Source organism: Ovis aries, chromosome X (assembly GCF_016772045.2).
Source record: "Ovis aries strain OAR_USU_Benz2616 breed Rambouillet chromosome X, ARS-UI_Ramb_v3.0, whole genome shotgun sequence".
Lineage (NCBI taxonomy): Eukaryota > Metazoa > Chordata > Mammalia > Artiodactyla > Bovidae > Ovis > Ovis aries.
The window spans coordinates 119,636,066-119,649,055 of NC_056080.1; the positions used below are offsets into that span (position 1 = coordinate 119,636,066).

The 12,990-nt window shown below is 32.0% G+C and overlaps 1 protein-coding gene and 1 non-coding gene across 5 annotated transcripts in view; both read left to right on the plus strand.

Annotated features, from left to right (window-relative positions):
• Positions 1-12,990, plus strand: part of LRCH2 (leucine rich repeats and calponin homology domain containing 2) — a 105,919-nt gene that overhangs the window by 88,562 nt on the left and 4,367 nt on the right. For 2 of the 4 annotated variants that reach the window (XM_015105079.4, XM_060407885.1), the window contains 6 exons: positions 2,272-2,316; positions 4,345-4,395; positions 6,634-6,691; positions 7,439-7,551; positions 7,724-7,861; positions 8,014-8,091. In XM_015105079.4, the coding sequence (XP_014960565.2) occupies positions 2,272-2,316; positions 4,345-4,395; positions 6,634-6,691; positions 7,439-7,551; positions 7,724-7,861; positions 8,014-8,091 (483 nt within the window). The remainder of the gene's footprint in view (positions 1-2,271; positions 2,317-4,344; positions 4,396-6,633; positions 6,692-7,438; positions 7,552-7,723; positions 7,862-8,013; positions 8,092-12,990) is intronic. The other 2 variants (XM_027962966.3, XM_060407886.1) reach the window with 1 other exon arrangement.
• Positions 4,727-4,855, plus strand: LOC114111831 (small nucleolar RNA SNORA35). Its single transcript, XR_003587570.1, has one exon. It is a non-coding gene; the product is annotated as a small nucleolar RNA SNORA35 (small nucleolar RNA).

The window sequence follows — 12,990 nt, forward strand, 5'->3', positions numbered from 1 at the left end:
AATATGAAAGGATTCAGTAAAGATCAGGGCTTTTGGGCAAAGGTAGTCACGGTCAGGAATGCAGATTGTGTCCTCTTCAGTGGGTACTTGTATAACTGCTCATGTTTGAGTTCCTTGTAAGAAAGGCAGCAGTTGAAAAGCATGTAAGCATAGAAACTCCAGTGACATGCTTGTAATACCTTTTTGAAAACCTTTTTGAAACTCTTCAACAGTGCCTTTAGAGGTGAAATCTTGAAGCAGTAACAAGCTTGGGCAGTGCCCTTGTTTTGACATCCATGAATTTCTTCTCCTTCAATATTATGACTGATGCTTTCTTGGGGTCCTGGTGTTCACTCTCCAGGTGTCACTCTATTATTGAAATAGAACAAGTACCATCAGTGACATCATGCTTAAGGGTGGAAAATAGGTTTATTCACACATGCCAGCTCTGTTTGATGGCTATCTGGAACACTGGGTTGAAAGTGTATTGAGGCTTTGTCTGGGATTGGCTGCCAAGAACACCTTGGTAGATTACTGATAGTTTTTGTAAGCCACAGGAGAGACAGTAGAGGAATTTAGGTCTTATGTTTATAATCCCTGATACTGTTCATCCTCCAGTGTGTGGATGAGTTACCAGGTAGGTTAGCTGTTTTTTGAACAGTTTTGGAAGATAATTCTGCATAAGTAAAGGGGGCATTAAATAGAACCTTGAATGCCAGCAGAGAAATCTGGACATAATTGGAAAGTTAGTTTTTTTTTTTCAGTAGAAGAGTTAGTGTTTTGAAAAAGGTCAATCTACCACTGATTTGCAGGAAAATTTCTGTGATGGCAGAATCAGAAGAACTTTCAGTTCAGTTCAGTTCAGTTCAGTCGCTCAGTCGTGTCCAACTCTTTGCGACCCCATGAATTGCAGCACGCGAGGCCTCCCTGTCCATCACCATCTCCCGGAATTCACTCAAACTCACGTCCATCGGGTCAGTGATGCCATCCAGCCATCTCATTCTCTGTTGTCACCTTCTCCTCCTGCCCTCAATCCCTCCCAGCATCAGAGTCTTTTCCAATGAGTCAACTCTTCGCATGAAGTGGTCAAAGTATTAGAGTTTCAGCTTCAGCATCAGTCCTTCCAATGAACACCCAGGACTAATTTCCTTTAGAATGGACTGGTTGGATCTCCTTGCAGTCCACGGGACTCTCAAGAGTCTTCTCCAACACCACAGTTCAAAAGCATCAATTCTTTGGTGCTCATCTTTCTTCACAGTCCAACTTTCACATCCATACATGACCACTGGAAAAACCATAGCCTTGACTAGATTGACCTTTGTTGGCAAAGTAATGTCTCTGCTTTTCAGTATGCTCTCTTTTTATAACTTTTCTTCCAAGGAGTAAGCGTCTTTTAATTTCATGGCTGCAATCACCATCTGCAGTGATTTTGGAGCCCCCAAAAATAAAGTCTGACACTGTTTCCACTGTTTCCCCATCTATTTCCCATGAAGTGATGAGACCAGATTCCATGTGTCAAAACTGTATTTCCTTGATTATTGATCCTAGTAAAAGCACTTTTTACATTCTAGCATTTGTGATATTAAGCATATTACCTCTGTTCCTTGTATAAAATGGAGATAACAGTATTTACCTCAGAGTTGTTAAGATTAAGTGGGTCCATACATACAAGACACTTCAGTCAGTGCAAAGTGTATATTAATAGTAAGCACTAGTATAAGTGTTAGCTATTATCACTGTTACTATTATTGTATAGTCAATATATACATGTAATATAGTATTTCTTAACCTAAAATCAATAGGTTTCTTAAAAATGAATGACATTTTGAATGGTAAGATTGCAGACTAAGCATGAGGTAATAAGGCCTAGAATAGACTAATAGTTTAATAGTTGAGAGAATTCAGAAGTCTGAGAGACTTTTCAGAAAGAACTGACCTGATGTTTTGTATATAGTGGATTAAGAAAAAGGAGGATTTAAGACAAGACTCAGCAAACCTGAATGAATGGGAAATAGATTGGTTTAGGAAATAAATGTTACTTGATGTATGTACTTAGAACAATGCCTTGCATGTAGAAAGTATTACTTGTGTTAGCTATTATAGTAGTAGGACTGTTTAAAATGGTTATGAAATTAAACAGTTTAAAGATATTTACATACAATTTACATTTTACATGTAATATAGATAATTTAAAAGTATCAAAATGTAAATAAACCTTATATATATAAAATTTACTAGTTAGAAAATTCACGTCTAAGGAAAAATAAAGTATGTGTTTTAAATATTTTTCAGTATAAATCATCAAGGAAGAGTTCAAGTGGCAATGAAAACAATGAGGTGAGAAAAGAGGGTAATATTAACAATTATTTAAAACATTTATTTTCATATGTAGTTGGCTCAATCAGGGTAAAATATAATCCATCTTGTTATTGATTTAATGTGTGGATTTTCTCCAATAATAAAAAAATTAGCATGATTAGACTGGTATTAATTTGATTATATAATTTCCACATGTTGTTAGTAGTTTGGTCTTAGAATTTTATTAACATTCATATTAAAACTGTAACTAAAATTCTTGCATATTTTATCTTCTTAAATCAGCATGGTGGTCAATTGAGATTTTTCCTTTGAAACTTACTAATCTCGTTTCACAACTCTGTATACTATTTTAACATTTAAAATTAGATTTCTACAGTTTGAGCATTACTATAAATTTTTCTACCTCATCATTTTAACTTGTACATCAGCCTGGCATTTTTGAAATGATACAGTCTCATCACCATAAATACTTAAGTAACTCTATGTACTTTAGTTTGGACAGATTGGTAATTAATTTGATGTTGAATACTTGAGAGGACTTCTGAAAACTCTTTTAAATTTAAGATATGGAATCACCCAAAAAGTGTGTGTTGTACTGTAGGTTTGAGGTTCAGCTTGGATGATTTCTTTGTTCCTTTTTATGTTTAATCCACTTTGGTTCTGCATGCTTCAATATCTAATCAGTTACCAAAACCTACTCTTTTTTTCTGGATACAGAAATATTTTGAATACATTCCCCACCTGCATTTCTGCTCTGGCACAAGCCCTTATCATTTCTGGCCTGCACTACTGCAGTAGCATACTTAATCTTCTCCCTTTCTCCAATCCATTTTCCTCTCTGCTGCCAATGATTGTTTCAAAGAACGCAAATATGATCAGGCCATTCCCTTGCTTAGAAACCTTCTCTATCTCCTCATCACTTAAAAGGTAAATTTAGGGTTCTTCTTGGTCAAGCTTCGGCTGCCCACATCAGCCTCAATTCATGATTTACCTTCCTTTCACCATACTCTTCAAAAATACAGAACTACAAGATTTTCTACTAAACACAGCACAGCACAAGGTTTTCTGCACTCATCCTTACATTTATTGTTTCTGTGCCTTTGTCCTTGTTGTCCTCTCATCTTGGAATATTGTTAAACATCTACTCAGTTTTTAGTTTCTCAGGAAACTTGCCTTTACTTATCAGCCCCACCATTTCCCCAAGTATCCCTTATCTGTGCCTAATAATATGTCATGCATAGCTCTATTATTGTTCTGAGAAGTTTGTATTACTTCTGTAAATGAATCTATTTTCCCCCCTAGACTGAGAGATCCTTGAGTGAATGATATTTTACTAAGTTTCAATATTCCCAGGGTCTAGCACCAGTGTCTGACATATAGTAGACAGTCAGTAATCATTTGTTGATGATGAATGTATACTTTATCTTGTATGTATATTCAAGGTTAAAAGTTAAGATTTTCGTATTTGTTTAGTAGTAGTCATTGAGAAAAAAACATGAACCATTTAGTAGTAGTTTATGCAGTTCAGTTCTTTGTCATTATTTCTAAGCTTATATTAGATAAACGTAATTTTCCAGGTAAATGTTATTATTTGGGGTGATGGAATTTTTGCATGCGTCCATGTGTCTGTCTCACATTAGAATATATTGCTGCCATTTCTTATCAGGAATTAATCTTAAATTGTGGCTATTTTCTAAGAAATATAGAAAGATTTTTCATTAGTAATATTTAAAGGAAATAAACTTGTAAGAAAATATTTGATGTAAGTAGACACTACTTATAAACTCTAAATTGCTTATGAATCACCTGGGGATTTTACTGAAATACAGATTCTGATTCAGTAGGTCTTGGGTGGGGCCTGAGATTCTGCATTTCTAACAAGCTTCCAGAAGATACTGATGCTACTGGTCTACAGACCACATTTTGGCAAGGTGGTGGATGGTATTTTCCAGATCCTTCTTTAGTAGTTTCAGTTTTCCTTTTACATGTCTGAATCATCATTCATATTTTAATTTCATGTTTCATGTTTTTATTTTTATATTTTAGCAAGACAGTGATAATGCTAATATGTCACCACAATCGCCAGTATCATCTGAGGTACAAGTTCTGTTTTTTAAATGTGTTTACATAGGTTTTCTTTGTCGCTTCTCTCTAACCTCATCTTTCTTTTGTAAATGTAGTTTATTCGCCCATATTTAAAAATCCATAGTAGGTTAATTTGTACAAAACTAGCTTACAAAAACTTCTAAGAACACCATGTTTTGGTACAAATATTCATAATGAATATCACTTAAATTACTTATTGAAAAATGCCTATAGATCACATGAAATAATTCACTTTATAAATTTTTATGTTTTATAATTCATCAATATTTTGAAATAAATGACAAGAGTAGCTTTCAGATTTTAAATTTGAAAAAAAATACTTCAGCATTGTGCAATGGCCTTTGGTTTTTCTCATAACCAATTAGGTCTGAAAGCAATGCAAGAAAAACTTCCTTTTTCCACGAGAAACATCCCTGTAGTGGGTTGTTCCTATCGACAAGAGGGTACACTTTTCCTAGCATCTTAGACCTAAGGAGGGGCCATGGGGAAAAGGGGTAGATGAAAGTTAAGAGTTTCTGAGATCTCAACCAAATATTCTTTTGGTTTGAATGATTGACTCTTCTAATTTAGTTAAACTTGTTGCTTTTAATATGTTATGAGATAAATTTTAAAAATCCTAAACAATAGCTCTTTTACTTCAGATTACTTAGTATTCTAAAACTGTACTGGCATTAGTAAATAGATGATTTTTTATTTATTTGGTGAATTCAGGACTTTGTCTAAATATTTGGATAATCCAAAATCACAATATAGTTTTGGTTAATTAGACAATATTTCATTTTATATAGGTGGTATTAGTTTTTTTAAAGCCAGAATTGTTTGTGTATTGTTTTGGGTCAGTTGCATTATAAAACTTTAAGATGGACTTGGACATTAGTTTTCTAAACATGTTTCTAAATTACTTATATGGCAGGTAAACTGGTTTACATTCTTTTTTCAAAACAGTTTAGGATATGCTAAAATTCGTCTCTGTCACATGCTTTTGTAAATCCTTTCTTTTACTTTCAGTTATAACAAATGTAGGTGATAACTTATTTTCTTAGATTTTTTGTGATTTTATGATCTATGCTCAATGAGAAGAGGATCAGTGCCAATTTTCTCAAATTATATTGCTTTTGTAACACATTTTCCTTACATTTGGATAAATTAAATTTTTGTCTGGAAATTCATAGTACTTTAACTGAAATAATCAAGACAAACAGGCTTGTGGATAGATAGGTGGTCAGCATGTGTTTTGGTAGCTCAGCTGATGTTCAACTTGAATTGCTTATCCCATGTTAATCAGAAAATTAAGACAGTCACCAGAATGCTGATTGTTTCAGTTTCATCAGTGAAAGGAAAATGGTAAAAACAATTAGTTTAGTGCTTTACTATTAACAAAGTGCTTGCCTGTACATTTAAACCTAAGAGCAGTCCCACTAGCTGGGTATTATCCTCATCCTTTTACAGCTCAAGAGTGATAAGTTTTCCTAAAGACTTCAGTCAATAAATGGTAGAGGAGTGACTGAAGCCCAAACTCTTAACAACTTCATAGTTGTTGTACAGATTAAATAAGATGCTATTAAAATTGCATTAGCTTTCCATTTTATAATTTACAAAGTGCTTTCTTTTAGTTATCTCAGTTAATTTTTACAGCAGCCTATTTTAAAGGTGAAAGGATAGTTACAGAAAAATAAAATGTTTTGCTTAAAACTTAGTCTAAACTTTCTGACTCTACGTTCAGATTTTTTAAATATACCACGTTTCTTTTCACAGTACAGTACTGTTTGAAAGCACTTTGAAATAATGTGAATTCAGATAGAAGAAATAATGCTTTATTCTCTATCACTCTGCAGCCACTGTTAGTTTGAATGTGTATATTTGCCTCAGATTATCCACTAAGGGTCAAGTCCATAGTAGATAGTAAGTAAACGCCACTAATTTCACTTATCTCTTCATTGAAACTTTTTTCCATTTTTCAGGAGACTTTAATCTGGTTCTTCATTAAAAAAAAGAGTATATGTTTATTTGATTCACTTCAATAACTTTCATTTCCCTTATACTAAGAGAGAAGTTAATTAGCAAATATTTGTAGACCTTTTAAAAATGAAACATTATCTGTTTGAATTAAACTGCAGTTTACCTTTCTCTACTCCACTAATTATGGAAAAAAATACTTCTCAAAATTGGCATGAATATAACTACTTTATTTTGAAAGAAAAAAGATTTTATTTGTTTTTTTGTTTTTAGGAGTATGATAGAACTGATGTTTTTTCACATGGTCCCTTTGGCTTGAAGCCTAGATCAGGTAAATATATATTCTGCAAATACAATCTATTGGTTATATACAAAACTAGAGTTTCTCAGCTTAAATGGGATTGATTCCTTAGTTTTAAGTACACGTAGATTCATTCTTTCCCCTCTCCTAAAAGTAATTTTCTCTTAACCTTATTTGTCTTTCCAATTCCCATTCCCCATTTCTTTCTTCCTCTTTACCTTCAAGCTCCTGAAACCTCAGCTTTTTGCCTTAGATATACTGCAGTCTTATTTCTACTCTACTGTGACTGCTATTAGAATGACCACTCTGCCAGCAGACCAAACACTGTTTGAAATTATAGCACTCCATTATATTGTGGTTTTAAAAAGGGATCTTTTCGCATTTGGCAAGCCCAAAAGAAAATGGATCCATGTTACTTGGCAAGGTATTGAATTATAGTTTTTATTCCTGAATAACTGTATTGACCTTCAAGAATAATTTCCTATTTCTTTAAAGATAATAAAGGCTGATTTCTTAACCTGGATCATGTTTCTAATATATGTTTAAGTAAGAACATCTATAGGTGGTAGCAGTTGTTACACTTGTCTTCCCTGTTGTTTTCAATTATGCAGATAAGTAAATTTCAATTATATTCTGTAAAAAAATATTAGAATTCATTAATAATGAAAGTGCTTTATGTCATTTTGTTCTAGTTCTTTGTATCATGCCTCTTTCCCTGCCAATGGTTGATCCTTCTGATTAGCTTTATAATAAGCTAGGAAATTTCTGTTTTTATAGCTTTCAGCCGCTCATCTCGCCAGGAATATGGGGCAGCAGATCCAGGTTTTACAATGAGAAGAAAGATGGAACATCTACGGGAAGAGCGAGAACAAATACGACAGCTTCGCAATGTAAGTCGCATTGACCTTTCAGGTCTGCTTTATAGAAATGGGTTTAACTTGGAAAATTAAAAAAGAATATATTATTTTCAGTACTCTTTAAAATTTTAGATTATGTAATGATTAGTTATATACATATATATTTAAATAGAATGTCTGTGATTTATACCCATTTCTTTTACAGAATCTTGAATCCAGGTTAAAAGTAATTTTGCCTGATGACATAGGAGCTGCACTGATGGATGGGGTTGTTCTTTGCCATTTAGCCAATCATATAAGGCCACGCTCTGTAGCTAGTATTCATGTGCCATCACCAGCAGTGGTAAGTTTTGGCTACAGTTTGTTAGTTCTCTAAAGGAAGATAAAGCTGCTTGAAACAATCTTTAAATAATATTCTTCAATAAATATAATTTTCGGTTTTTATAAGTTTTGTACAAATATACCTGAAAATATACTATTTTTCTTACTTTACAGCCTAAACTTAGCATGGCGAAATGTCGAAGAAATGTAGAAAATTTTCTTGACGCTTGTAAAAAGTTGGGTGTCTCGCAGGTAATTATTTTTCTAACAAAATGATCTTTTAAATATGAATTTATTACATACAAACTGGCTTCTTCACAGTAGGCAAGAATAATGCTTTTTGAACATGAAAATGAATACCTTCCTTTTCACCTTCTACTGAATTCCATATTTAAATGTAAAAGCTGCCTATTGAATGATTTTTAAGCTGCTTTTAAAGTAATTGTAAAATAGCTACATATGTAGAAAAATTTACTAACCATGCACATCATCGAATAAACATAACTTACTGGTCATATGACAGGTTGATTGTGATGCTGTTGCTACTCTTATTTTTCCTGATAGAGAATATTTGGATTCCTTTAATCTAAGAATAGACTCTGATTGGAAGATTTGCATTCAGTGTGAACAACATTTAAAACTTTATTTAAAATGTCAATTTGGAAATCTTAGTAACATTATGATAATACCTCACTGGATAAACTTTTTCTGACATTTGTAGAAATTAGCTTATGTTTTATGTAATAATTGTAATAGTATTAAATTAACAAAGCAATATTATAAATATATAATGAAAATGAAAAATCAAAATATTGCTTTTTTGATAACATTATAAACTTAACAACATGATGAACTGTTGAGAGGACTTGGAATTGTTAGCAGATCACAATGTAGTTGTACTTTTTTCCTTTTATTTTTTAAAGTATATTTTATTGAGATATCATTGACATAACATTTTGTAAGTTTAAGGTGTACCATGTGTTGTTTTGATACACTTAAATATTGTAATTATTAAGTTCTCTTTTCAATAGTGTCATAATAATCTGGTTTACAAATTCTACTGTGACCTCTTCCTACAAATGAATAAATATAATTTATATAGAGAGAATCAGTTGATACTGTTTAATTTGGAAGCTATATGCAAGCTAGTTACTTCTTGTCTATGCTTGACATGATGTTTTGAAATTTTAATTCCTAAGCATCTTTATGTTAGTTCTTTCTTTATATACTCACTCTTAATCTCTTAGTGAGAAAGAAAAATTAGGATGGTTATTTTTCTAGTTTGTTATTGCGTTGTGTATATTTTCCTGTTTTGTCAGTTTTTAAGAGTTTTTTGATGAGGGGTTCTCAGTCAACATTTATTAAATGAATGACATTTTACAGATGAAGAAACTGAGGCACAGAGAGCTTAGAAAACTTATCCAAGTTTGCTAAACTTTACTTTTACTAAAACTTTAGTAAACGTGGAAGCAAACTATGAACCCCAGTGATCTAATTCCAGAACCCACCCTCTAACTTGGATATTCTCTATTTCTGTTCTTTTACATGAATTGAAAGACAATCTAACTTACTCCTGACACTTTCTTTATACATTAGGCAAGGAGAATGACAGGAAACGTCTTATGAAAACCATTCTACTTAGCATGCTCTCATCTTCTTTCTCCTATTTGTTCTATGACAGAGTTAGTGACTCACCCGTCCTCACCATAAAGGTGGCTCATCAGCTTTCATTTTCAAAACTCTCTAGGTATTGGTAACAAAAGGAGAGATTTTATTTTTAGCTTCAATTTGTTTTTCCCTGACTTGAAAATGATCATATATAGTCAGTTTTTAAATTTAACTTTTTAGGATATTTTTCTATTTTTAACAGTTTTATTGAAGTATAATTGACATACAATAAAGTTCATATAAGTATACAGTTTGATGAATTTTGACATATGCCTATACCATGAAATCATTACCATAGTCAGGATAATGAACATGTCCATTACCTTCAAAAGTTTCCTTTTATCCCTTTGCAATCCTCTAGTCAACCACTAAAAGCTGTTTTCTGTTATTATAGTTTAGTTTGCATTTTCCATCTGGAGTTATATATAACTGGAATGATAAAATATGTATGATTTTTTTTCTGGCTTCTTTTGCTCAGTGTAGCTATTCTAAGACTCATAATATTGCATGTATAAAAAGGTCATTCCATTTTATTATTGTGTAGTATTTTATTATATGAATATATCACAATTTGTCAGTCCATTGACCCGTTTGTTGATGGCCATTTGGATTGTTTGCAGTTTTAGGGACTACTGTAAATAAGGCTGCTATGAATATTTATGTACTAGTCTTTGGATATATACATTCTTTAATTTTGAGTAGGCGCATGAAAGTGGAATGGCTAGAACATACAGGAGGTATATGCTTAACATTGAGTATAAAACTTTTCCAAAGTGGTTATATCATTTTACATTCCCATCAGCAGCGTAGGAGAGTTCCAGTTCCTCCACATCCTCAGTAATATTCAATATGGTCAGTGTCTTTTTAAATTTATTCATTTTAATAGGTATGTACAGTTTGTCAGTGTGGTTTTAGTTTCCATTTGTCTGAAGACTAATGATGTTGATCATTTTTTCAATGTCTTATTTTCCATTTGTATGACTTTTATGAAGTGTTTGTTCCAATCTTTTGTCTATCTTTTGAGTTGTTTTCTTACTGAGTTTGAGATTCTTTATAAATTGTAGATAACGTCCTTTATTGGATGTGTGGATCAAGTCCTTTATCAGATACAATATATGATTTACAAATACTGTATCCCAGTCTTTGCCTTGTCTTTTCATTCTCATTATAGTATCTTTCAAAGAGCAGAAATTTTAATTTTTTTGTAATTTGTCATTTAAAAAAAGTGATTGTACTTTTGGTGTCAAACCAAAGAAATCTTTGCATAAATTAAGGTCACAAAGATTTTCTCCTATATTTATTTCTAGAATTTTTATGGTCTTAATTTTTACATTTAGGTCTATAATCAAATTTTAGTTAATTTTTATACATGTTGAAAGGTATGGGTTGAAGTTATCTTTTTTTTAGGCCTGGGCACACACATTGTTTTTTATTTTAAAAAATATTTAATATATCATAAAATTCACCCATTTAAAGTGTATAATTCAATGGTTTTTAGTATAGTCACAGAGTTGGACAGCAAACTATTAATAAAGGTAGAATATTTTTATCACCCCAAAAGAAACCTCTTAGCTGTTAGCAGTCCCTCCTCTTTTTTATCTGTATGAATTTGCCTATTCCTTGACATTACATATTAATAATGTCATATGATATGGAGTCTTTTGTGTGTGGCTTCTTTCATTTAGCATAATGCTGTCAAGGTTTATCCATGTTGTAGCATAAAGCAGTACAGACATACTCAGGTTTATTGCGCTTCACTTTATTGTGCACCACAAATACAGCATTTTTTATGAATTCAAGGTTTGTGACAGCCCTGCACTGTCAGATGATGATTAGTATTTTTTAGTAATATTTTTTAATTGTTTTTTTTAAAAGATGTAATGTTATTGCACGCTAAGAGACTAGAGTATAATGTAAATATAACTTTTATATACATTGGGAAACAAAATTCATGTGACTTACTTTATTGCAATATTTGCTTTATTTTGGTGGTCTAGAACTGGAGTCTCACTATCTCTGAGGCATGACTGTACTTCATTTTTTGGGGTTGAGTAATAGTCCATTATATGTATGTACCACATTTTGTTCACCATTCGTCAGTTGATGGATATTTGGGCTGTTTCCACTCATTGTTTATTATGAATAATGTTACTGTGAACATTCATGAACATGTTTTTGTTTGAATGCTTGTTTTAATTCTCTTAGTTAACAAGGTTATGTGGTAGGTTAAATGGTTGCTCTGTGCTGGGTTATATCTGTTATATCTGCTCTCTGTTTATCTTTTTGAGGAACTACTAAATTATTTTCCAGTTTACATTCACAGAAGCAATGTATGTGGGTTCTAATTTCTCTGCATCCTCACCAATTATTCTTGTCTACCTTTTTGATTCTAGTCATCCTAGTAGGAGGTCTGAAGTGGTCTCATTGTGTGTGGTTTTTAAAATTATTTATTTATTTTTTAATTTAAATGTTGATTAGCTTTTCCTTAATGGCTAATGATGTTGGTCATCTTTTTGTGTGCCTGTTAACTATTTGTATATATTCTTTGGAGAAATGTCTTTTCAAATCCTGTGCTCATTTGTTAATTGAATTAGTCACCTTTTATTATTTCTTTATATATTCCAGATACAAGTTCCTTGTGAGATACATGATTCTAGTTTGCTGAGAGTGCTTACCAGGAATGAATGTTGAATTTTGTCAAGTGCTTTTTCTACATCTACTGAGTTAACATTTTTTTTCTTTCACAGCATTGTTAATTACATTGGTCGGTTTTCAGATATTAACTCAAACCTGGACTCCTGGGATCAACCCCACTTGGTCATGATGGATTTTGTTGTTGTTACTTTTTTTATGTTGTTGGATTCAATTTGTTAAAATTTTGTTTAGCCCTTTTGCATCTATATCAATAGGGTTATTGTTCGTTAGTTTTCTTTCTTTTAAAGTTTTTGTCTGGTTTTGGTGTCAAGATAATGCTGACCTTATGGAACATGTTAGGAAGTATTCCCCACTCTTCACTTTTATTGAATATTATGGATAGAATTAATATTATTTACTCATTAAATATTTAGTCACAGTCATTATTGAACTTTGAATCCATCTAGGCAGGGGGTTTTCTTTGTAGGAAATTTTTTAACTACAGTTTCAATTTCTTTAATGAATATAGGGCTATTCTAATTTTCTATTTCTTGTATGAGCTTTGATATATGGTGTCTTTCAGAGAATTTGTCCTTTTCATCTAGTTTGTCAAACATGTTGCTATAATGTTGTTTATAATGTCCCCCTTTTTATCATTTTAGTATTTGTAGACTCTCCTGTGGCATCACTTCTTTTATTCCTGATATTGTTAATTCGTGTATTGTTCTGTCTTTTTCCTGATTAATCTAGCTAGGGATTTTGTGAATTAAAAAAAAAATTCTCAGTGAACTAACGTTTGGTTTTATTGATTTTTTTCACTAATATTTTGTTTTTTAATTTTATTGGTTT